Source organism: Megalops cyprinoides, chromosome 21 (assembly GCF_013368585.1).
Source record: "Megalops cyprinoides isolate fMegCyp1 chromosome 21, fMegCyp1.pri, whole genome shotgun sequence".
Classification (NCBI taxonomy): Eukaryota; Metazoa; Chordata; class Actinopteri; order Elopiformes; family Megalopidae; genus Megalops; species Megalops cyprinoides.
In genome coordinates, this window is record NC_050603.1 from 13,152,635 (window position 1) to 13,179,308 (window position 26,674).

A 26,674-nucleotide genomic window follows, 5' to 3' on the forward strand; every position below is an offset into this window, starting at 1 on the left:
CGGTTTGAAATGTGTTATTTTGTTCAACGAAATAGAGTTTGGGGGTTGTATTCACTGTTTTGACAATGAGGACACTTTTTCATGACTTGCGATTAATCAGCTATGGAAAAACTTCAAGGGTATTGTTCAAGAGAGACTCCATGGTGAATGTAATGGAAAGGTCACCTGTCAGCACTACTGGCTTATAATCAATGGGTTCTATTTTTATCCCTCACTCATTTTAGTTAAAAAATCCAGTTGTAGGCTACATTCAAATAATTGCATCTCCTGAGAGCAAATAATATTTTGACAGTTTCTGTTTTTTTTTATAACACAGAAAAGCCTCCACTTGGCCTACAGTCTGTTAAATACCAGGTACATTTACTCTGATTGACGTACCATAAACCTACTCCGATTTATTCAGGAGAAAATTGTGCTTTCTCAGGGGACAAAACATTCCAACCTTTCGCAAAGAGTGTTGAGATCAATGATTATGGTTGGATTATAGTGAAACATGCACTGGGCTTCATGCTACATCCAAAGAGTCACTGAGTAGCGTAAATGTAAGGCTTTGTTGAGATATACTTCACTACATTATTTTACCTGAGACTTAGGCAGCAGGATGTTTCATGATCATATTTCTCTCTTTTCACTTAAATATGCTGATTCATCTGTCACTCAGTGATTTGCAGAAAAATGTTGGTTTAATGACATTTCAGTAGGGAAGGTGTGAACCACGCGCTAGTTATGTCTGGAAACGTAGTGCAGATAAGGAAGGGGCTTTCAAAGTTTCGTATCATGTGACTTGTCTAGTATAAAGAACAGGAAGCGAAGCGTTTGTGTTCTAACGCATCCCAACAGGCGTTGTCACATTAATTGCTGGTGCAGCGGACAATTCGCGTTTTTTACGATCTCAAGGTAAGCATATCTCTAAAGACTCTAAACAGCGCATCCCAGCTGAGAAGCTTTTTTTGAGCTGTTGGAGGATGGACAGCCAGTCAAGTGTTCGGCTTTACTTTCGGTTAGTCTTAATTGCGAGGTTCCTGGCCACTTGTCGCGCACTACCTGTGTGTGCGTGGTTGATTTTATCTTACCACAGTGGGATTTGTTCTTTCATCCAATGACTGAATAAATCATATTTAACGGAGACTGGTCTAATATTCTACATCTGTTTCCGTATTCACCGGGCTGACTTGTAAAACTGAAACCACCTGTAAGATGGTTCACCTATACAGATGGGTTCGATATAGCCTTGACAATATACTAAGCAGTGCGTGGTTAATAGGTCCAGCGTAGAAATGTTTGGGGTAGAACACGCATTCAGTCTTTTTGCAATACATCTGACTGTGAATCTGGTAGTTTTCTTTCCAAATTGCTTGCGTCAGAAGCGGTCTATATCGGAGTCCGTCGGGCGCTTGCCAGTGGGCAAGTTGCTGAAGCGGCTGTTCTGAAGTTCCGCTCGCACCCCACTAGTTTCGATACTGTTGTGATCTTGTGACCGAGTGTGGCTTTGCCTTGTTTGCATTTTGTATTTTGTATGATAGGCTAGGCACTTTATAAATCAAGTGACATGGTACAGTTGTGTAATTGCGGTTTTAAACACAACCTACCACGAGCACAATTACATGTTACAGATTCATGTGCTTAATTATTTTTGTTACAGACGTGTAAATTATCAGAATAGTCACTGAAAAAAGAACGGAATGTCCCGTTTCTGTTGTTCATCAAGACTGGATACAGGGAAACACTACAATGAAACGTTTAGGACTTCCTGATTTGTTCAGTGTAAATTCGAGCCGTAAACCAGTGAATCCCAATTCCCACCAATTAAATGAGGACAGTCATCTGTTGCTGGAAGAGGCACAGTTTGAGTCGATGCAGGGGTATATTCCTAACAGTGTAGTTTCGGACACTGGGAAGCTCTCCATGTGTCCACTGGGTCCCTTCAGCTTGTTTACTTATTTACTATTGGTGTTCATCACAATGTTTGAACCTACTGTATGGATGCAGTCCTAGCATTTTACTGACTGTAGGTACCCATGCTGAACCATTTATATTAATTTTAGTAGTGCTAGTCCTATGAATCATGCAGTCTGTTAAACTGTGACTTTAAGGCATGTTTGCATTAGATTTAACTGAAACTGAGTGGTACTGATACTGATGCTGTGTACGGGAATTGATAGTGAGACAGTTTCTTTTTAGGTTTGGTCCAGGTTGGATTCAGATCAAGCACTGCTGACAAATGTATAATGGCTGCAGAAACAACAAAAGAGGATCACAGCTTAAAAAATGGCTGTGCTCTCATACCAATGCTCGAACCACAGCTCTGGTTTATAGCATCCATAGTGTGACGGTTCTGTTTAAAACAGTCTGCTCTCTCTTTGAAGGTTCTGTTCAGGATGTTTGGGAGCCTGCTGATCACGGCTCTCTGTGGAGCAGCAGTGGCCCTGATGGACCCGGATCTGGACCAGCACTGGGAGATGTGGAAGAACAAACACAGTAAGATCTACAAGGGCCAGGTGAGATGTTCCCCAGGGCAAAGGGGGCTCTACAGTAAACTTGCATTAATGAATTTCTGGCCAAATCAAGAAGTGGCCACAACAGTATAATAGTATGGGGTGATTCATTTCAAAGCAATGCTACTCAACTCTGGTCCATCTGTGATGCAGTCCAGCAATTTTTTTCTGATCTCAACCCCTTCAAGAGGAAGAAAGTGTTTTTTTTAATCTAGTTGTTTGAATGTGGAGATGTGTACAGGGCTGGCATGAGACTGCTGACCCCTGATGTTTAGGGTTGGGTTCAAGGAGATTGAGACTGAGGCCTCTTGAACCCCAAATGCATGTCATCAGTGATGTACATCATTCAGTGTGTTCTAGTGAAGTCTTTGGTTCAAGAGGTAAGTGATAACCAGCCTATTGTAGCTTCTCCCATTCTTCTGAAGAAGTCTGTATTGAGTAGCCATATTATTAGGGAATTATTGTGACACTTATGAACAGTATCTAAGGGGCTGAGCTGGACTCTGTTTGGGACAGGTCGAAGAGTATGGGCGACGGATAATTTGGGAGAAGAACCTGCAGCTCATCACCCTGCACAACTTGGAGGCTTCTATGGGCATGCACACCTATGACCTGGGCATGAACCACCTCGGTGATCTGGTGAGAGCCTGTTCCATTTGTCTGAATGCCAATGCAAGCATGTGCTTTCTGTCGCAAGACATAGCTTTCAGTTCCTTGTGATCTTCAAGACTGGACAAACTATACTGACTGGTCAGATATGCTGGATTTTGTTTCTAGTAACAAACATTAACTTGGTTTACAATGCATAAAAATGCATTTTTGCATCTTTTGAATCAAAAGATCTGATTGTGATGGTAATGTGTACCTCTTAAATATTTCATGTGGCTGTATATTCTCTTCCACTCATTTAGATTGAGGTTTTACAACACTCGGTTGTTTATGATGGAGGCAACTTTATTTCTTATCAATAGAAACGCTTTCTGGAGTGCCATTTCCTTGCTTTTTAATACCTTAACTGCCTTGAATGCTTGTAATCATGAGCCATGCTAAGTTGGAGAGAAAATAATTTCAGATTTTTTTGTCACCACAGACTAAATTCAACAGTGAATGTTACTGCCCCCCCCCCCCCTGCAGTCCTATAGCTCGCACCAGTCAAGTGTGTTATATATGAAGAAGACATACTCACCTGTTTAGTATCTGCATTCATCAGACTTCCTATTGGCAGTTCACTTGTGGTTAAGTTGCATCCTTTGTGTCTCTGGCCAGCAAAATTCATAGAATGCATGTGTTTTTCAATACGAGTTTGGATGACTAGATACAGTAGTGGTTTTTAAAGAGAAAGTTTTTGTTTTTTTTGACTGCTCAGGCAGGTATTACATTTTTTTCATATAATGCCCAGACACATTATCAGAGGTTTGTCAGGGGGTTTGCACTAACAGTGCACAATAAAATGGAAGCTGTGCGCACTGAACATTCTTTATGTGCCTGCATGGTGTCCTTGCAGGGCACAATTGAATTAAACTGTCTGCATTGTAGGAAGACTTGACCTCGACTAATCCATCTCCTCTTTTCTTGATAGACCACGGAGGAGATCATGCAGACTCTGACTGGGCTCCAGATTCCTTCTGACCTGGAGCGGGGCACAACCACCTTCGTCAGAAACTCTGGGGTCTCTGTGCCGGATTCCCTTGACTGGAGGGAAAAGGGCTATGTCACAAGTGTGAAGATGCAGGTACAGCCAGGAGAGGGTGCTGCTGCATGATGGAAATGAATTTGTGACCCTGGTTCATGGATTTCAAAGTGAGGTTTTTAAAGCTGCCTAGTACTGAACATCGCTAACCTTGTGTAACCTGGCAGGATAATCAAGGACCATAACATATGTCCTCAGTAGAAACAATACCAGTTGACTGGATGGTGTAGAGTGCATACACATACATGCATGTGCTTGCACAAATGCAGTTTGCAATATGAGGCTGTTATACCAGTTAAATCAATTAATTATGGCAGTATGGTATCTAGCCCCTGACATGACTGCTTGCAGGTTTACATTTTGAAGTAAAACATAATCACTCCAGGCATATACAGGTTGCTGTTTTTAAATGGGCCTAATAAACTCTGCTTGTACACAGGGATCCTCTCTCTTCAATGATGTGAGAATGGACAAATTATTCAAACGTGTGTGTGATGTTGACACACATGCTGTCTTAGACAAACCTACAGTTCATAATTGTATCATTGCAGTCTGTAGGAGTGTCAAAAGAATCACCTGTTTTCTCAGTCCTTCAAACCCTTGAAAAAAATGACTTGACTTGGCTCACCAGATTTCACTGATGTTCTAAGTAAAACTATTCTCATAAACCCTCAGAACAAGGGTTGATGTTGAAATTCCAGGCTTTTAAGCACTTCTGCCTTTAAGTTCCTCAAAGTGACTCAAAGTTGCATGTTTCTCTCAGAGTGGGTCCAGTTTCATTATGGGAGGTCATAAGAGGCAAAAACCACAAGATTTTCTGTGGCTGATATGCTTTATTTATGTCTTTAAGGAGTCACTAAGTTGTGAAATGACCCAAACTTAATGCACTGAAAGTAGATTCAAGCATTCATCTTACAATTCAAAGGAAATCTGAACTTGAACCACCTTTGCTGCTTGCAAAACTAGTTGGCTTCTGTTACCTTTGGGGATTCCCCTGCTTTATTGCATGGCAGGACTGAAGTGTTGGCAAGTTTTCAGGTGGATGAGGAAGTGGTTTGTCTAACAGTAGGTGTGCACTGTTTAAACACTGTTCTGGAAAGGCATCATGGGCTGCATCCTTCCTGATTGGTCTTGCTGTTCTCAGTTACATTTCAGGGAGGTGTTGCAATGGAAATGGCTGCTTCCTGTAATAAAGAGTTGATTTCTTTCAGGGGGGCTGCGGGTCTTGTTGGGCCTTCAGTGCAGTGGGGGCTCTGGAGGGTCAGCTAATGAGGACCACAGGAAAGATTGTGGACCTCAGCCCCCAGAACCTGGTGGACTGCTCCTCCAAGTATGGCAACAAGGGCTGCAATGGGGGCCTCATGCACCAGGCCTTCAGATATGTCATTGACAACCATGGTATCGACTCAGAGGCTTCCTACCCATACACCGGCACAGTGAGTTACCTAGCAACAGTGGTCTACTTGACCTGAGAACACTGTATTGACCACTGATATTGGGTGCATCCATGTCACACACAAAGACAACTTGCCTGGTTGGCTGTGGATGTCCCATGTGATGTGATTCGATCTGATCTCCCACTGGTCTGTGAGATTTGTTAGCCTGGTCTGAAACTGTTGCTCAGTTAACTTGAACGGATACACTTATCTTCAAGATTCAAGAACTTTATTGTCATTGTGCAAGCTCAAACAAAATTGCAAGTGTGTCAGCCTCCAACGATGCATTTATATTCAAGTCCTCACACATATTTACAAAAATTAAGCAATATAAAATATTGTCAAAAAGTACAGAATCTAAACAATACAAGTATGAGATATAAAATATAAACAGTATAATGTAAAAAAAAATAAAATTAACGATAAAATACAACTAACAAACAAGGGTGCAAAGGCGCCAGCAGAGGTTCAGTGTCAATATTGCACTTTATGTGCAGGACGTCCCTCAAAATAAGAGCATCTGCTAAATGCATGTAATGTAATGTAATGATGTGTGTGTGAAGTATCATCACTCATTCCAATGTCTGACTTTTGAACTCTATAGCAAGGGGAGTGCAGATACAAAGCAGACTACCGTGCAGCCAACTGCTCCAACTACAGCTTCCTGCCCGAGGGTGACGAAGAGGCGCTGAAGACGGCCTTGGCTAACATCGGACCCATCTCTGTGGCCATAGACGCCACCAGGCCCCAGTTTGCTTTCTACCGTAGTGGTGCGTAAATCCTGTTGCTCTTGAGTCATGAACCTAATACATACTTGTGGATGCCACACAGCATGCAGAGTTGGACTACGTTTAGGTCTGCTAGTAGCAGGGAACCCTGTAGCCAGGGTGCAGTTGTGGCCCCTCACTTAACATTCAGGAGAAGTAAAGCCTTTGGTTTTGAGTCACATTAATGGCAGTGTAATGGAAATACTGGACTGACACTAGTATGCAACAGCTACATCACTGCCTTTTGTGTCTTGAGACAGAAATAAGGTTTGTTTATGAATTGTACTCTTGGATGATACTGCACAATTTGGAACACAGGCAGCAGAAATCCTTGGAAAAGTAACAGATAGAGTAAAGGGTATATTTTCATATTTTTGTTGGAAATTAAAAGCTCTAGCATAAAATTGTTAGACTCCTATGTTTACAAAGTATTGGCATGTCTTTGGTCATGAATGGTGGATCAAATGCTTGGATCTCTTTGAATTTGCTGTTTAGACTAAATACTTGAAAGAGTTTCTGAACAGTACTGAAAATTAATATGACCATTTTTACCCAGTTAGACCATTTCAGCTCTTTATTACAACATTTTCATGTTGGTTTGTTCAGTTACTGTCCCACAAAATCCTTCAGTGCTCATACCTTGTTGCAGGTGTGTATGATGACCCCAGTTGCACCCAGAAAGTGAACCACGGCGTTCTTGCTGTTGGGTATGGCAGTATGGGAGGACAGGATTACTGGCTGGTGAAGAACAGGTATGCAGTTGGATCACATGTAACAATGCAGTTTTGTGAATGAGAACTCATGATTTTGGCCTAATAATTGTTGATACTCAAGTTGTCCACATATCTTATGTGTACCTTCATGATAGCAGGATTCTAATCAAGGCTCAATCGAAATATGTTATAGATTATATTATGTTTTAGAAAATATAATATGCCAGGAAGATTTAAGACAAGTTGCTGTACACTGTACAGCCCTAATGGCATCAAAGCCTCTAATGAATATAACCGAAGATCCATTGGTCATGTTCAGGATTTTCAGGATAGGCACTTCTATGTAGCCAATTTAAGGACCTGACAACACTACAATGTGAATGGTATTGACCTTGGATCTTTTGCAAACTCATTTCAACTTGCAACTGAATGGTCTGCACAAAATCAGTATTATTAGCATTATCAATATTTAGTGTTCAGTGCTGTTTGGAGAGTTGTGATATGAAAAAATTCACATACTGAAAATTAGAACCCTTTTTTTCCCTCCACTCTTCTAGCTGGGGGGTGCATTTCGGTGATCAGGGCTATATCCGGATGGCGAGGAACAAAGGAGACCAGTGTGGAATCGCCCTGTATGCCTGCTATCCCATAATGTGATTCATTGCCAATATAGGCGATGGCCTGATTGGCTGATCAAAATCACTTGTTTTAAATTCAGCCTCAGTGGAAATTCAGTTTCCTCACAGCACTTTCCTAACTGTTAACAACACTGTATTTTAATGTAATTTATCTTTCCTGAATCTATGATTTAATGACAAAATGCTGTTTTTAAAAAAATGAAATAAACTTTTTTTAATACATGTACAATTCAACTGGCATCCATTTTCAGCCTTAGATGAGGGGAGGGTTTTGATGTAGTCAGTGCCTGACTACATCAAAGATTTTCACATCATCTGACTTCAGGATTCTGTTCTTTAAAACGTGGACAAATTTGCTGACCATCTAACTGCCCATCAAACATTAGAACTAAAAATTGTTAAGCTGATGTGCTTTGTCAGCTGGTGATCTTGTTCAAGTGTAAGCACTTTTTATTTGTCATTGCTGTCATGGTTTATTTTTATCGTTGATCACTGATGAAGTGTAAAGGAAATAATGCCATCTTTGAAAGTAATGCAGTTCATTGCTGATTTGAATCCTGACAAGTTTTTTCTTGCAATGTGATGGCAGAGTAGGGTTTGAAAACAGTTCATTCTGAATGTGCAGATTCAGAACCAAGTTTGAACACCACAACAGTAAGGAGATGGACTCACCAAATTACAGGTCAGTTTAATACTTTTTAGTGCAACATCACAACAAACAGTTTCACATGAGGTATTTTGAAGGAGCTTCATTTACAAAATGTCCTACAATGATTGATGTTCAAAGTGTTCTAAGCCTTTGGTTACTTAGCCACATTCATTAAGAGTTCAAAGGAGTCCGCTGTAAAGGGAGATGAGATTTTGTTGAGTACTTCACTTTTCCACTCTTCAAAAGGGGCAATAGCAAACACACACACACAGGGATGGAATGGAACATTGACATGAAGAAATCCACTTCACGGTCCTCATTTCAGCTGGGTCGGTAGGGGGGTTTCAGTTGTAACCAGGTGGGGTTGAGTGGGAGTGTCACATCCCACTACCACCCATTTCTTCTTGCAGCAACTTCCATTTCCCACTCAGGCTGTGAGTGAACTGTTACTTTTTGTCTTATTCGATCACTAAGTTTCACTTCCTTCCTCTTCCCATATTCTGCAGATAATTACCCTTAAAAAAACCTTACTCAGATTGTCACGTCTATTTTTGGTCTTAATATGATTTTCTTTTCATAAATGTTGAAAAGGGGTTCAACTTGAGGTTCACAAGACTCCATAAATGTGAAGGCTAATTGTGATGATACTATCATTTCTTGACCCAGACATTCCCCATCTCAGGACGACAAGCTATTTACATTTGTGACTCCGCATGAGGAGAAAAAGCTGAATCTTTAGGGTTCATTAAAACAAGACCTGGCAAGAAGTTTCCCTCCTTAAGCACTACACCTCTTCAAACGGCCTACCTTCACTGAGTAGGCTGGTCGTACTATATCATGGGCTTACATGGTGATGTTTCCAACTGCTGGAGACTGCAGCCAGACGTGGATTTGCTAGCTTGTACTGGATACCATACAGCACTGATTGAGCTCATTAGGTTCAAAAGGCATTGGAGACACAGATATGGACTGGAATTTAGGGGGTTGAATCTTTGGTGTAGTGACATGTGGGCCCCACAGCTCACATATGCAAGGTTGATGGGGAACTTGCCATTCACAAAGGGCTTGAGTGGAACCCCACAGGCACCACCCCAAACTGGGCCTCTGTGGCCAGCAACCACACCCTCACAGTAACAACCCCCACAACAAAATGTTGCCTGTCTGACGGGTTGGCTAAAATCAGCCAATGCAGTGGTGTCTGACACACGCCCTTCTCCAATTTTCATGGTCCATTGATGCCCCACACCTGTGCTTCGTGGGTGTCAGGGTCAAGTGTGATACTTTCACTGTTGTGCATCTCTACTGGGTGCATCTTATCTCTTATGCACAGAACTGCAGTGTTGCCCACTTCCTGCCTCCTCAGAGGTAAACATATAACATGCATACGTGGTAGAAACTGCTACCTTATTACATTTTGGTACTTCTGAAATAAATCACTGGCAGCAGAATGCATGCATCAGTTAGAATATGTGACACTCCTTTGTTGTCAGGTTATTGAAATGTGGAACAGGAAGGGGATTTGCACAGAAAAGCATGTTGCTGTTGAACAGATTCTGTGCCAATTCTTACTGGACCTGCTTGCAAGGAAAAAAATGCATCGCTAAGAAAAAAAAATAACCTCACATTTGAAACTCCGCCATCCGTTTGTATGCTTTGATTTTCAATGCACTCCAGTACTGAATGACTGGGAGAGCATTCAAGAGTAATTTCTGAGCAGACCAGGGATATTTTGTAAGAAGAATATACCAGTTCAATCAGAGATAAAACATATTTTGTTTATATGTACCATATAGACAAAATACTCTTTTGCATCATGGCAATTTCTGCCACACCAGGTATGCTGCAGTCCTAGCACTTTGATGTCTGTCACTGTGTCCCAAGGGATTATGGGATTGGCACCTTGTGCTTCTCTGAAGATGCAAAACACCTGGTATTAGCGCACATAGGGAGCTCCTCATCTGTCTAGTTGTCTCTTTAAAAGGCGTTCACAAACAGGCAGGCTCATCAGAACCCTTGGCTCTTGTCTCTCGTGCTGTGCCCTCAAGGGATTATGGGATTGGGTGCAGCCTACTCAGCCCTCTCAAGATGACGCACTGCAGACAGTGGTTCAATATAAGTGTATTTTCACGTATGTCTAGACGCACTCATAATTCAGCTGCAGAACACTGAAGGACTCAACTATGTGACACACGCAGAACCTTAAAGGGCCTGGAGGAAATATTTAACGCCTCACCCTGACGGAATATTGATTTTCCTGGTCCTGAACGCTTTCATGACCTTGCCAGACGTGACGTATTTTTTTTGCACTGTCTGGTATCCCAGAATCAGCAATAGGGTCGCGCTATAGATATTTCTTCATAGTCAAAACGTGAGCTCTAGAAAAGATGGTATTGATACCGTAATTCTAACACCAAGCACGAATCTTCCTAAATGACATAGGTGTATCAAAGCTGCCAAACCATTGGGCAAAGTCTAAGCTGATTCCCTGTGAGATGTCATTGTGTTTAACCCCTCCCCTCCATGTTTGGTCATTAAATTTTAAGTAGCCCCCCCCTCTGTATTTCGACCAGCTCTCTGATCTTGTCCCCTTTGAATGCTCTGGGCCCCCTGGATTGGCATGGCATGGGCCTCAGTCCAGACATGCACAGAGGAGAGAGATAGAAAAAGAGGAAAAAAAGGAACTCCCGTGTCCTCTGCTGTCTTTGAAGTCTACAAAGGTCGATCGCCCCTTTCATGGTCCGCATTTCAATTGCCTGCCGTGAAAAGGGGCACTGATCTGCACCCCTCCTGGTGCAAAAGACAGAGGGGCTGAGCGCGTCCAGTGAGAGGGTCACACCCCACACCCTCTCGGTGCAAGAGACAGAGGGTTGGATTGTCTGGCATGTGGTTACCGTGTGATAAAAAGTCAGACAGGGAGATTGAGGTGGGGTGATGCGGTTATGGCTTAGGGGACCATCAAATAGCTTCATCTTTGGTACAAGGATGGGATTCTACAGCTAAACCCTCCCAACAGAAGAAGGTCCTACATTTTGATCATTTTGCACATACAAAGCCTCATAAAATAATCACATAGACATAAATAAATAAATATATAAATACATAAATATAGGGCAAAAAAACAAGAAATAAATACATACGCAAACATCATAATAATACTGATCGGTTTAACAATTCTACACTTTCCTTTTGACAGTGGCTATGAAGACACATTTAAAAAATTAGCTTGGTGTGCCAAAATTCACTATGATTGCTGTCCAGAACAGCATTTTTTGGTGTGCTTGAAGGTTCCGAGCCCCAGAGCTGGAGGGAGCCGATAATCCATATACAGGAGTCAACCTGCAAAGCATCCTTAAGGAACCAGACCTTTCACAAGCTGCTCGTCAGACCAGAGGAGAACATACACAGCGGCAGAACTTTATGCTGCATCACACTGGCATTCTCTCTGTGCTGCCGATTTTATTAAGGGTGTTTGTTCAGTCAGAGTGCCACCGAATCTCACTTTGCTGAGCCTGCCAGTGTCTGTATGTTCAAAGCAGGCTGAGTCTCCACAGTCCTCACCCTGACCAGTCTATCCTTCCCAGACCTGTTGCTCCTGTCTGTTGATTTTTTCAAATTAAGCTTCACTGACCAGGGAAGATACCCCTCAGCTCTAACTTCTGTCTGAACTGAAGGCAGACGCATGGACTTGAAGTCGTGCTCCTGACACCCCTTGAGGAATAGAAGTGGGAAGGTTAACAGGAAGTGGGAAAAAAAACTGAGCGTTTGATCAGAATGTGGCAGTAGCACAGATACTGATGACCCAAGGGGGTGCCAGGCTTGGAGCTCTTCAAGTGTAAGACAGAGAGAAGTTGGGTCAGCATTACACCTGCAGGCCTCTTTCAGGTTCTTCAGGATGATGCTGGACATAACTGCCCTGTGTATCTCTCTCTGCCCTACAGGCAAAGCTGTCGAGCTCTGTCATCCACTGCCTGCCAGGTTCACATCAAGATCCATCTCCTGCACACCCGGAAGGTACATGCCTTCAGTGAAGGCCTGTGGGGCTGTCAGGCTGTCCTGCCTACTGCTGTCCTACTGAACATCGTCAGCCTGATCACACTGAAGGTAGAAGGTTTCCTACACCATTCTATTGTTACTCCACTGATTGGGAGGCCTGTTTAGCAGCAGGTCAAGTGGTTCCTTGTTTGAGTTACCATAGAAGAAGGTTGTTGGTGAGCTTGTTTACCCTCCCAAAAACAATGCAAGTAAGGTCTGTACCTTATCAGAGATAGTACTTGTAGCATGTGTCTGGAGATCGGCACTGAACCCTGTGCAGTCTGTGACCTGCTGTCCAGGAGGAGCAAGCTCTCTTTGGTTGAGATGTGCTGAGAAGATAGTTCTCAAAATAAACGGAAAACTTGAGATGAGGGTGGTGGACAGGGCTTGTCTCTTGTATTTTATCAGCTGGGTCAACCTGTCACCCACATTCAGACCCCATGCCCTGCCACATCCAAGCCCCCCAAGCGTTCCCTCACGTTATCCCATCAGGCCATGCTGCAGGAGACCGCGGAGGCGGAGCCGCTGGAGCCGGTGGAGGAGGGCCGGCCCTCGTCGGCCCACTTGTCCAGGTTGCGGCGGCGGGCGTTCATGAAGAAGTTGCTGACGGTGGAGAGCTCCAGGCCCAGCTGCTGGGAGATGGTGATCTGCAGGTCCTTGGACGGCCGGTGGTTCTCGCGGAAGATGGCCATGAGGGTGCGCCGCTGCAGGTCTGTGAACACCAGCCGGGTCCGCTTAGGGCCTTGGTTCCTCTCCAGCTTGCTCTGCTCCTGTTCCTTCCGCTTACATGCTGGCCCAACAACAGGGGGAAGAGGGGCAGGTTAGAAAAGAGGAAGACTGAGAGAGAGTAACAACCTGTAGTTGGTTAATATTTTACAGTCTGTCACAGGCCTGACTGCATACTGCAAACTGATGTGACAGCCAGTCATATGGATTATGGATTGTGAATATTATATTATAACTATTACTAAATGTTAAAGATAAATATTATGACCATAAGTATTATGAAAATATTGAAAGGTTATGCATTTAAGGTCTGCATACTAGTGTAGTGGCGAAAATGCCACTGAGCTATAATTCTCTTTTTCTACAGTAAGGTAAAGAGTGTGGGACAAGAAAATGATGTCCTATCTGGAACAGCATGTAATTTGGAAGCCCAGGGTTAAAGTCTGTTGTCATAAGGGAAATCCACTAGAGGGCACTGTATTCTTTCAAATGTATGTAGAGAAAAGCGGTTTCTCTGCAGCCCGATATTCCACCATCAAATCCAGTATGTTTTATACAGCTTTTTGTCAATCATCTATATCTCAGAGAAAGGCATTACATCAGTCCAATTGAGCAGATAAATAAAATCAGGTTGATAATGTCCAAGTAAAGCTAGAGGCTGGAGAGCCTCATTGGTCTGGAATCAGAGCTACAACAGTGGTGAACAGTGCACTTAGCTCCCTACGCAAGCAATGGCATTTCCACCATAGAGGTGCAAAACAAGCAGGAATCCTAAAATGCTCTAATTTGACTCTTCCCTACAGTCAGGACTATTAAACATACAGAAGGATGTTTCAACACAGCATATGAGTAGCAGGTTCCATATCTTGCAATGCAATTAAAAGCATTTCAGTCCTGCGAGGTCTCAAAAATGACAGCCGCTTCCTCTTTAGACATGTCCCACCTGCACAAGCCAGAGAATATGCAAAACAGTGCATAGGAGGAGCCCTCTCGTGAAATGAGTACTGTTCAGGAACACCTCAACGGTGAAAGACAATGTCCACAATCTTGAGGATTTTGCCTGGCCTCTGGACAATCTGTGGCTAAGACAATCCCATGGACCATTTCGCACAGCATTATCAAGTGTGTGGCAGGTTCTATATTCATTACTGTCCTTTACTTAGGTGAAGACACCACTAAGGAAGTGGCAGCAAGCGGGCTCAGAAGAATACTCTTGAATGGAGTTTCAGCATTCTGGTGTGTCCGTTACAGAAAAGAAGCATATATTTTCTCTTCTCTGGCAGACGTCCACGACATCAGCCATAAACTAAAAATTTGGATTATTTTCTTACAATAAGATATTAGCTTTAACAACAATACTCATAATTTTACTCCAACAGCTACTTTTATAAATTACGAATTTGTTTGAACACTATTACAACTGCATTACTAGCCATATATAAAATAATAATTCAGGCATCTAGCATTACACAGACTAACAGATAATAGCAAAAACAATAACATAATCCAAGTTCTTATATTTTGTCTTCATGTACCGTGGAATTCAATGACTGGGTAGAAACTCGGGTCGTCTCTCTCTCTCTCTCCCTCCCTCTGTCCCTACGATCATAACAGCAGCCATTAAGTAAATGCTTCCTTCTGCTGTAATCATCTGTAAAAAGAGCCACGATTACCACACTATAAATCCTTGTCGCTGGGGTACATGCTGGGAGACAGAAACATTCCCCTATAGAGTCCTTATGATCGTGGGAACAGCGTCTAATCATGATGTATATTCCTGTCTCGTGTTGCTGAAACGTGACCGAAAGCTCTTTCCCTACCCACCCCTCCAGCAACCCCCACCCTGCACCCCCACCCCCCCGCCTGTAACCCCCCCCAATCCCCAGTCTGAAAACTCCCCCCACCCCCCCAGACCCCCCCGATGCGCCAGGCCACGGCCTGATAGAAATTATTGATTAAATCTGTGCAGCTCAGACTTGGAGCCCTGCCGATGTGGCTTAACCCCTTCATTGCCGCAGTGCATGCAGGAATCCTTAAAGGAAAACGTCCAGAGTCATCTGGCTTTGCCTCAAATGTGCATCTCAGCCCCATTTCTGTAAAAGCCTAAAAATAATACGGCTTGCTTGAATCTGTTACTCGAGGTTATAGGATAAAGTGCATTGTGGTTAGATGTAATCTAGGCCATGGAGAAATTTCAGGCAATTGGTACCTTTTTAGTGTTCATTCGGTTATAACTGAAAATGACATTTATGTGATAACAAACCAAAAAAATGGAACACTTGACATTAGAGACTGATCAGGGCCCAGGAAACATGATGTTTCTTTAATTTTTGGTGCAGCAAAATACACATTAGTTCTATGGCTTTAGCCATGACGCATTGAACAGAATGCCATTACCTCTGTTTTCCCATTAGAGTTGCCACAAAAACTTCACGTCTCTGTTTAAATATCCAATTTTCCTCTCTCTGCGATACATTGCAGCACTGTCTAGTGAGTGTTTCTTATCCTACTCGGCTCTCTACGGTTCATGCAGAGCCTTGCAGGGCCAAATCCCATCTCCAACGGACAGTATAATGTGGTTACCCGTAATGATGCTATACACTTCACAACTTCACAACAAAAATGATGACTTATGAAATTTTTGTATTTGATTCAGCACGTCACCCCAGGGCAGTTGTGGATTTCACATCAGGTGATCCAGCTTGTGTGTCACCTTGAAGGGAGTCTGAAGCAAACTGAACGACTAAAGGTCACTGTTATTATTGTGACCACAATCAAACAGGAACGGCCCGACAGCCTATGAGACGCGGCGGGTGTCGCCAGAGGTCTGTGTTGAGTCTGTCTTTAAACTCAGCCAGTGGCTTGAACCTCCATTACCTTCAGATGGGAGGGTGGCGGTGGCGGTGGTAGGAAGGGAACTGTACAGTAAGGGCCGTGCATCCTAATCTCCCACCTTCCTCCCCGTGTGGGATGTGTCTGTGTGCTCACTTTCCCAAGGAAATCAATACTGGCTGGTAATTAAGCAAAGAGAGTCGGCCAAGTAAACCCAGCCCTTTCACAAAACGGCTACAGAATAAAAGCACTTACCAAAAGCTCTCTTCACCAAGGAGGAAAGACGCAGGGCTTTCCTGGACAGCAGTATTCCCCACATTGTCAAGTCCAAGGATGTAACAGCATGAACTCAGTTTTGCACCATGAATTACTGCATTATTGATAATACAGTATTTCAGAGTAGTATATACAGCTGTTTTGGTTTGGTTCAACTTGGTCAATATTAAGTTGGAAAAAGGTAGTTTGTGGTGTACTGTACTGGGAGGAAACTAGATATAACATTGCAAAATTGCTGTTTTTTCAGCATACCCATGTAAATGCATTTGCTCAACAAGTAAGTGATGCAAAGGCCATATTAACCAATCACAAACTGGGAAATGTATGTAGGAATCACACAGTATACAAATTACTGATGATGAAGCACAATATTACTATAACTACTCGGACACAAACGTGGATGCAAACAACTTGTGAAGTTGTGTAGAAATACTGACACCACCAGCAAGAAGGCTTTTGTCTCCTCAGCAGCTGCAGGACTACGGGCCAGATTCAGTCTACCTACAATGCACTCTTAATGCTGAGTAACAAATTTAAGCAGGTCTTGTCTTTTTTCTTTGGAGACCCAATTACATATTAGTTTGGCAGTCACTGAAATAGACAGAAAGCATTTGTGTCAAAATAGCAATAAAGATTATAAAATCCCTCTTAAATTCACTGCTCATAGCTGAGGACAAAGGCCACTGCGGTCTAATCAAATCTGGGGCCCAGAAGCAAAAAGCTTTTGTTTAATTGTCTGTCACATAATTAATACAGTAGTTCTCTTGGGCCTTGTCCACAATGGTGCATACAGAGAGAGTTCAAACAGCCTGCTCCTATCCCTGCAAGGCTCCCAAGCCATTGTGTTGAATGGGTGAGCAACAATCTTGCAAACTGACATGATGCAAAGCTAGTCATTCTCAGCCCGTCTCATATTTCTGAGTTTCCAAGGGCTCCCCCTCTGGGGTGCACAACAGATATCTCTTATAGCCCCCAGAGTGACTGAAAACGATAGACATGTCTCCAAAGGATTCAGAGTAAAGCAGCCAAGCATGTTCTCCAATGACAGGTCGCAGACTGGGTATGTAAGTGTGTGTGTGTGTGTGTGTGTGCCTGTGCATGTGTGTGTGTGTGTGTTTTGTCCATGTATTGTTTTGGTTAAAGTTATATTTGTTTTTCCCTTGTTAATATTCTCATGCACATTTATGTGAGTAAACAGACTCTGTTGCTTAGCGAATTCTTTGAATTACTTTGACAATTCAACAACACCAACAAGCTGAGAAATGGAACGCATGTAACTTAGCTCCAGCTTAATATTTGGACAGCTCCTCTGTTAGTCATGAATAGGCTACAACAAAAAAGGAATGGGTACAACAATGAGTCTATTGACTAACTAACATGGTAAAACACAGAATTGGTTTACACAATGGATGTCTTGTAGTCTTCCAAGCAGCTCTGTAGAGTGGAAAAATATTTATTTTCCCTCCCTCTTTTATGTGCTTGTACAGAGTGTTCCTACAAGTCTAAATGGTGAACAGTCTATGACAGGACCAAAACCAGCCATGAATTCACCAATTAATTTTGTTGATCATACCTTACTACAGTGATTATTGGCATTCCTTTTTTCATGACTTCAAATACAGGAGCAACAAGTGTTTATAAAAGCAGGATCCTTCATTTAACTGCATCATAGAAAAATGATTGCTTTCACCTCAGGTTGACCAAGGGGACTGTAGAACTACTCCTACTGATGAATTTTTAAAACACATGTAAACACACGCCTACATGTTTATGTTTTACAGATTACCTGCTGTATCAGGACTGAGCACAAGGACAGTGCACGTGCTCTCAACAGCAAAAAGAACATAGTCAATAGCGCAAGATGGAACATGACTGGATAACAATATTAATATTTTGTGAATTCATAATCATTATCAGTATTGTTAGTACTATAAAAATATTGCTGCATGTAAGAGATTTGTATGTGAGTTATAGGAAAGTAAAGACTTTTTTACTTACTAAATAAATTGCTCAGAATGTATTTAGAACTATAAACGATGAACTATGCTCCTAAAAATATTGACCTCAAATTAGTTTTTGTAGCCTATTATTTCAGCTTGTGCCATAGAGCTTGGCAGGCTTATGTGCAAGCTCATAGCTCCTAACAAGTGTAATTTTAAGGATAGATGGGATTCCAAAATATGTCACATGTGACATTACGATAAGTGAAAACAGGCGTTTTTGCAGAATGGACCTGAAAACCGCACTGTCAAATGAAGCGCTGGCCATTAGAGAGGGAGTCTGTCAGATGTTACCTTCTAACCGCAGTGAGGCCATCCTTTGAAATTCAGGTTCTTGGAGCCACCGGGACATCCGCTTGAAAGTTTCGCGGCCGGATTTCAGCTTACCCCACGGTTTGGGGTTTCGCAGCAGGTCGGAGAGGGTGCCCTGCGAGCGGCACAGCACCCGCTCTGCGAAGATGGCCTGGGGGATGCTGTACCTCTTCAGCTCTGTGATGATCCTCTGTGCCACCTCCTTGGTGTTTATCTCCTCCCCGCTGCCCCCACCCCCGCCCTGCGGGGCAGGTGAAAGCCCATCATTGGGAGCAGAGGACCGCTGAGCTGGGTGGTGGTGCTGGAACGGGTGGCTGTACATGTGTGGGTGGTGGCCGTGCGGGTGCTGGGGCACTTCCATTTTGCTCGGCTGGTGGCCTACACCTGAGTCACCTGGCAGAGCAGGGGGGGACATCTCCCGGGCAAAGTCTGCCGTCCTGCTGAACAGATTGCTCCCTCCCCCAATATGGACCTCATACCCGCCTGGGAGCATCTGCCCATTGTTGCTAGTGCTGTTGCTCCCCAGGCTGCTGTAACCGTGCATTACTGTCCCAAGTCCTGATCCCGTGGGGGGCGGGGGGGAGAGGCCCTGTGACATTCCCAGGTCTTTGGTGTAAGGGTTATAGAAGTTGCCCGTCAGGCCTCGGTCCTCGCGCATGAGCGTGAAGCTGCCAATGACGTTACCGACAGGCAGACAGGGGTGGTGGTGGTGGTGAAATTTGTCCTCCAACGGCTGAAGTGGCGTTAAGGTCGTGTACGTGCTACCGCAGCTGGTCGGAGCGTCTCCTCCGTAACCCAGCGACGAAAAGGAGTGCTCCAGCGCTCCTGGGGGCCTGTGTTCGGGGTCCTCCAGGGCCATGGGGGCTCCTCCTAGGGGGGCCCTGGGGAAAACTGCAGAGAGGTCCCTTGAATGCAGCATCGTCCGTCCGTCCTGAGTGTGATGCGCGAGATCGGTGTGGCCGTGGACGGACATCTCCCCCAGATTTACATCCATTTCTTTTTTTAATTTTTGGAATCAAACAGATTTATCTTTATCTGGAGTTCTTCCCTCTGCTTGTCCGGTTAGATTATTTTGTTTATTACTCTTCTTCTCCTCCGCTAAAATATGGATTTATCGATTATTCATTAGATGCCTTTTCAGCCTCCTGAACTGATAAATTAATACTGCTCCGGTCAGTCCATCATATCAGGATATTGAGCTTTAATCAGAATCAAATTATCGATGGGTTCAACAGTGTCAATACTCATAGTATTTAGGTATTCATGTGACAACACTTAGGCTCTAGCAGTCGTTACTCCTCATTTCTTTCTTGGCAGAGAAACGCCTCTTGTTTGGCAGCCCGCGCGAGTAATAAAAGTTTACTCGCTTGTATTCAAATTACAGTACATTCATACAACATCCATTGATTTCTTGATGTACACACACTTGGCATTCAACATTTGCTCCAGTTCTGTGCTCTCAGTACTTCTCTCTATAAATGTATGACATATATGTTTAAAAAATAAAACGCCCGTAGATCCGTGAAAAAAATACTCCTTGCAGACAGCAACTGCGTCCGTTTAATATTATAAAATGGCTCAGATGTAGCTTTAAAAGCGAAGCAAAAAGTTTCCTTCTATCGCGCGTCTTTCAGTCCTGGGAATATTAAATGACCAGATCATTCCTGAGATCGGGATATCAGCATTGTTTTCTTGCTAGCATACCTCGTAACACACAAGCAACAAACTACGGGGATCAAAGTCCGGGACGACTCGTAGATCTCTGACTGTAGACGAATTAAAATACAAATTGAACGCGGATCTGAAATTGTAAATAATCCCACTTAGTTTATTTGCAGGCTGGATAACGGCCGTTGATGTCCCCAGTCCTCGGTCTTTCTCAGGTCATCGCTGTTTAAATCAGAGGTCCTCTCGTCTCCACTCCAGCCAGCTCGCCCGCTCAGCACCACACGGTTGGTCAGCCCTCCCTTTTGAAGAGCAGGCGAATTTGAGCTGTGGGGACGAGGCCAAACAATCGACTGTAGTAGACCTATGCACCGTTTTTTACTCTTTTTGCATCCACCGACCGCCTGGATCCCCTATCCCTTTTCGCTTTGGTCCCTATATCTCTCCACCGTGTGATTTTTTAAACCTCCGTTTCTCTCAGCCTGTCACTTCATCGATTTCCCCACCAACTGTCTCTCTCTCTCCCCCTCTCCTATTCTCTCACTCGCTTGCTCCCTCTCGCTCTCTCTCTCTCTCTCTCTCTCTCTCTCACACACACACACACACACACACGGTCACTCACTTAAGCACGTCACTGGGTTAAAATCTGACAGATGTGCAATGAAATTCCAACTTCTTTCAAACCCTTTCGCTTCGGTGGATGACTCCCAGGCTGGGGGCTGGGCGGGATGAGGTGAAGGCAAGCCTTCCTGTGACTTTCTTCTTCGTTCTGTTTCTTCTTACATCTACATTATATATTAGTACATATCTTACAGAATATCTAATAAGCACTACTGAATCGCGCACACAACAGAGTTAATGTCGATGTAAGGACTTTAACGTTTCATATTATAGTTCGAAACGGTATTTTGGTACAGGCCAACAATAAACATTAGTATAGTCGCCTAACAAACACGAACACAAACATTGCTATTGTCTTATGATGATGATGATGATGATTACGATCGTGATCATCATCATAATTATTTACAGTATCATGACTGAAGCTACTTTTTATTGTTGACATTATAATTAGATCTGGCAATGAATGTAGCAATAAAATAAATTTAGAGTTTAGAATGTAGGATCTAGGAATTTATTATTATTCACTGCGCAAACTGCACAGATGATCCATTTGAATGATTGACAGGCAAACCATACGAGTGATATGTCAACAACATAGCAGGATGATCACATCTATCACATCTTGCCCTACTGTTTGTCTACTGGATGACGAAAGGAAAACGTCGAACCACCCGCAAAGCTCTCAAATTACTGTACTAAATAAAAACAGTAGCCTACGTCTTAAACAATGAAACAAGCACCGAAATGTCATGCAAACGATGACATGACACGGTGATATCATTTGTACCCGTCATATAGTGTTAAAATATGTGGTGTTCTAATCAAATGGATATACCCCTATCTATTTGTATCGGAAGTATGGAAGACGTGAACACTAGCTATATGTGTAGGCCTATGTAGTTGCATAACAAAACAGACAAGATTCAAATCAAAGTCGAATGTGAACAATGAAGTAATGCAAGCATTGTTGACGACAAACGCAGCTTTGACATGGAAAGGCGGGTGGCTCAAATCACATCAACTACATATGATCAGATTTTAACTTCAAAGGTGCATCGCAGGATTAATGGCGCAATTCTCGAAAATTGTGACTGCAACATGCTCGGCTCAGCAGTGTCATAATTAAATAAAACCACACTTTCGCACTTCACCAACACTTTCGTACTGCTGCGACTGGACTATTTGAGGGAAGGGAAGTGGGAGTTGGATGATACGTGGCATACTAATCATATTTAACCGTCATTTAACCGTCGTTTAATTTTCAGAGACGAGCAATTCTGGCGTTTGAAAAAATTCCAAGTGTGGTCTCGTGCGGTGTGGGACTGCGGCCCTTTTCTAACAGATGCTGCCGTATCGATCGAGGGACGAATGGGGTGCACGGAGGAGAGATGTATGGATAGATGGTATAGCTGGAGGTAAAATGGTCAGTCGGTCTCTTTACACGACGAATATAAAAGAAGTCAGGGTGAAAGTTCACCTTCTGCTGCGGTAAAACCCCCAAACAGACAGACTGACGTCCGATCCATACGCCACGCCACACGGACGGCGAAATAAGCACTGAGGCAGCAAAGCCTGCCCTCTCTCAAAGCCTCCAAATTGGCTCCACTGTCAATTTCACAATACCCATTTAAGTTGTATTTTCTTCGTCAAAATCAAATTTATTTCGACCTATAGTCCATACGGATTTTGACTGTTTAACATTTCAGCGACTGTTGCATCTTAATGTCACATTTTCGGGAGAAACACTGACGTATTCTCTTCGATAGGCCTACATTCTTTCTTATTGAAAATAACACGGATTCTGAATCATAGATATATTCACTCAGTGAAAGTGAAGGCACTTGTTTTGCGCTTACATCATTAGGACGATGAAGTGTGCTATTTCATATAACTTCTCTCACCTAACCTGTTGTCATATAAATATGTAGCCTATATTTATATGTAAATTTATAAAGTACATTGCTCGTTATGGCCTATACACTCAAGATAAATATTAAACTGCAAAATCTGAAGTTTTAAAATGAAGATGACCAGAAGTGATTTCATGAGAAGGAATAAGCCTCTTTCATGGAGTTCAAACTACATATATTTGCCTTCTGGAAAACTGCGTTCACAATACTGAATAACAATAAGTTAGTTATAATAAAATCGAATATACTTATTTTTATATTAACAAGTAAGACATTTTTCTCCTAGTTTGATCTGACACAAAGAGATTACTGTGAAAGTAACATTGAAGTAGAACGCATTAAATTGAACAGAATTTGTTCCTGTGAATCTCCTAGAGCGTATACACAGCCTTTCATTTTTACAGGCAAATGTGTCTGTTCACCGGGGACTGAAAGACAGCCGTCGCCCTCAAACTTTCCTTCAAATGTGTACAGGGCCGCACGTCACAAGAGAGGCTAAGTTTCCACTCAAATGGAGTGAAATATAACAAAAAATAATAATCACCTGGGCCTACAAAGATATATAATTACATATCTTTTCTGACCAGGAATGACAAAGGGATTTTTTCTATGCATGGCAATAATTAGAACACGAGGGAGAATAATATTCCCGTTTGTTGTGCAAAACCTGAAAACACGACTTTTTAAGGTTAACACGAAAGTTTGACGCATCGGAAGTATGCATCGGTCGTCTTGTTTTTTAAAAGTGGTGATATTTAAGATATTACAAAATGTGACATGTCCTGACAAAAAAATCACGCTGGTTGGTGAAAAATAGGTAATAATAATAATAATAACAATAATAATAGTAATAATAATAATAACCACCCTTTAACTGCTGTGGATAATACGTCTGAGGAATGGAGTGCAACGAAACCTGAAATACCATTTCAGCACCATGTCAACTGGATAGTTCCTGGATAGCCTCACACTCAAATTACTCCAGGCATGAGAACTAGATTATATCGTGTTTAATGGCTAAATAAGTAGATATAAACCAAACACATCTCTCTTTTATAGTTATCAACAAATGTAGGGTTTTAACGTGGAACTTGATGTAGGCTCCACTGTTCACAATTTTATAAAATAAAATATTTTATGAAAGGTAATAATTCTCAATTAACACAACAACAAATGTTTATTTTCACAATGCGAACTTCCCAAAATGTAGTACTTATATGGCAAATACTTTTTACCGGTGATTTTTTTATCGGTGGGATGTGTTCTTGTGGTAAGCTTTCTCTCTGGCCTTGTGCTCCCTTGAGATAATATGCAATGTCACATTTATAGATATGCTTTTCCAGTACATGTACATCTCAAACGTCCTGTTATGATATCCCCACAGGGACCGTAGCCCTGAACAAGAGAAACTTTCAAAGACTTGCAATATTAATCATATAACGCCAGATTGTCTTTTTTAAAATCCAACATGAAAGTGGAGTGAATTTGAGCTCACAGGGTTGTGGTTACTGTTGTCTCTGAAGATCTGACAGGCATGACTTGCTTCCTCGGAATGATTTGGACTGACACGTTAATCCTAACATTTTTCGGTGTGCCGACTGTACCGTGTAGAACATGATTTTACGAAGCCGGAGACATGTCCATCACGTTAATTATTTACCTTTCTCTCTTAGGGTATCTTTCACGACACATGCCTGTCCTGTCCCTGCGGACACTTTATGCGCCCCATGTCCAGTTGACACTTCCTGAGCCAAGAACTGGACGGGAGTATTAAATGGCCATTTCCTCCCTTCAAAAGCGCAATCTGTCGCTCCTTTCGGATCCCTTGCTGTTAAAACTGTTTCCGTATGCTTTCCTTTCAAACGAAGGAACCACGCAGTTGACAAACAAGCTAAGATGACCATTTAAATGTCAAGGATATCGTTTTGGCATTATACAACAAAATTAAATGAATTCAGCAACCTTCTATTAAATCAAACAAGATACTGATATTATGCACAATGATGATAATGTTGATCTGTGTTTAAGGTCTACTGCCAGCTTCTCAAGTTGGAAGTTACTAGTTTCCCCAAGCCTCAACAATTGTGAACTAAAAATAGAAAATAATCTGTTTACTCCATGCATTATCGTCAGATTTACTTTCTAATTTGCAGAGTGTAGTTTGTGCAAAATATGTCTTAAGGAATGCATTTCAACAGTACATTTTCCTCATTGTCATCATTAGCTATGTAATAACAACAACAATAACAACAACAACAACAACAATAATAATAATAATAATAATAATAATAATAATAATAATGGCAGCCTGAGATTATATATTTCTCAAAGTTTTTTAAAAACTATTTTTTTTTATTTTTTATTTGTGTTCATATCATTTTTGGCAGTTGAAATTAGTCTCGGCTCTGTAAGTCTAAAACAGAACGTCGATTACTAAAAATTAATTTTACTGCGCTCAGTTGAAACAACTTTCATCAAAAAAAGTCAACAGAAAAACAGACATATGAGCATATTGATTCATGGCGTGAATCTACACTGCTATTTTCACATGTGGAAAGCAAGGTAAAATACAATAAAATAACAAAAAATAATCCCTTTATGTTCTGTTTAATTTAGATAATTTTAAAGATCGCCGACATTAAATTCAGTTTAAAAATATTAGCGATTGACCGTGCTCTTTAATCATAAACATGGAATCAAAATTCGTTGTGAAAACTCGAATTTTGTTTATCTGAAGATTTGAAATGATTTTCCTATTCGAATGAAAAATGACATCACTTTAATTTATGGCGTATAAAACAATTATCATAACGCCATGCTTCGAAAATCACAGAACAATTGTGAATAGTGTAGGCTATCTACGTCTCTGTCATTTTGAATAATTTGTATTGGAATTATCTCAGCCTTATTTACACAGATGCACACACAGTTTTACACATTTGTACAATCTTTCAGAAACATTTCATATTATCAAGCGATTGCACAATTAAATTAAGTCACTGAATTAAATTGTAAAATGTCCGACAAATAAAACTACATCATATAATTTCTCTGAAAATGAAGAATATGGAACTGTCCATGCATGGACTTTAAGGGCTGTGATGGCCCAACAAAAGAGTACCCACCCCTATACAAATCAATATAATCAATTCTTCCCATAGGCGCTACATCCAGGGACCACAAAATGCATATTGTGTTAGGGAGTCACAAAAACACTGAAAAAATCTCTGAAAAATGTTAGAATAGAGAATATACAATATACTTTAATAAATTTAATACATTTGTTCACGGGGTTTGCAAATCTAATTAAACCAACATAAAGTCATGAGTTATACTTATAGAGACCATACTTATAGTTTGCCATTATTCTAATTTATATCAAGAGGGTACTGTTCCTGCTTCTGTTGTTATCGTGATAATTTTGTTTATATTAAGGACATATCTTCTAATTTATTAACGTACTATTTGAGAATAAATGAAATCTATTTTAAAACCACCTTGATATTAAAGGTATAGTAAGCACCAGTGTTTTATCAATACGATGATTAAAAGGCGTAACCATATCACAGTTCATAAAGTATTTAAAAAATAATTGCTGTGTGCAGGATACTATCCTGTTTGAATAACACTGGAAGTATTTTGTTGCAACAAACAAGTTGTTGGACATTGCATAGGCAGTTTCATTTCTAATCTAAACGTTTTGCTACGGAAGGGAACGTAACAATGTCTTCCAGATTGCAGATAGAAAACAAACGCTGTGTGTTTCTGTGGAAAGGCGCATGGAATACATGACCAATCAATTTTTTTGTGAATACAGGCCTCATATTCATGTATCATACATTGAAAAATATTATATCTGATATTGAAAGGTTTTCAACTATGAGCCACATTTCTCCCAATAGACATTAA

The 26,674-nt window shown here is 41.8% G+C and overlaps 2 protein-coding genes across 3 annotated transcripts; one reads left to right on the plus strand and one right to left on the minus strand.

Annotated features, from left to right (window-relative positions):
* The first annotated feature begins 794 nt into the window (after positions 1–794).
* On the plus strand, positions 795–7,883 carry LOC118796369 (cathepsin S-like). 2 transcript variants are annotated; one of them, XM_036555215.1, is made up of 8 exons: positions 795–897; positions 2,367–2,498; positions 3,012–3,134; positions 4,075–4,227; positions 5,397–5,621; positions 6,226–6,391; positions 7,038–7,140; positions 7,659–7,882. In XM_036555215.1, exons 2-8 carry the CDS (start codon positions 2,379–2,381, stop codon positions 7,756–7,758), a joined length of 990 nt encoding a protein of 329 aa, XP_036411108.1. In that variant the 5' UTR covers positions 795–897; positions 2,367–2,378; the 3' UTR covers positions 7,759–7,882. The 2 variants fall into 2 exon arrangements, with proteins under 2 accessions (XP_036411108.1, XP_036411109.1); XM_036555216.1 differs by lacking the exon at positions 795–897 and having other exon boundaries at positions 2,370–2,498; positions 7,659–7,883.
* A 5,025-nt stretch (positions 7,884–12,908) lies between these two features.
* LOC118796360 (hepatocyte nuclear factor 6-like) lies at positions 12,909–19,560 on the minus strand. Its single transcript, XM_036555204.1, has 2 exons — positions 18,549–19,560; positions 12,909–13,210 (listed from the first exon to the last, which is right to left on the minus strand). Exons 1-2 carry the CDS (start codon positions 19,558–19,560, stop codon positions 12,909–12,911), a joined length of 1,314 nt encoding a protein of 437 aa, XP_036411097.1.
* Positions 19,561–26,674: the final 7,114 nt, after the last annotated feature.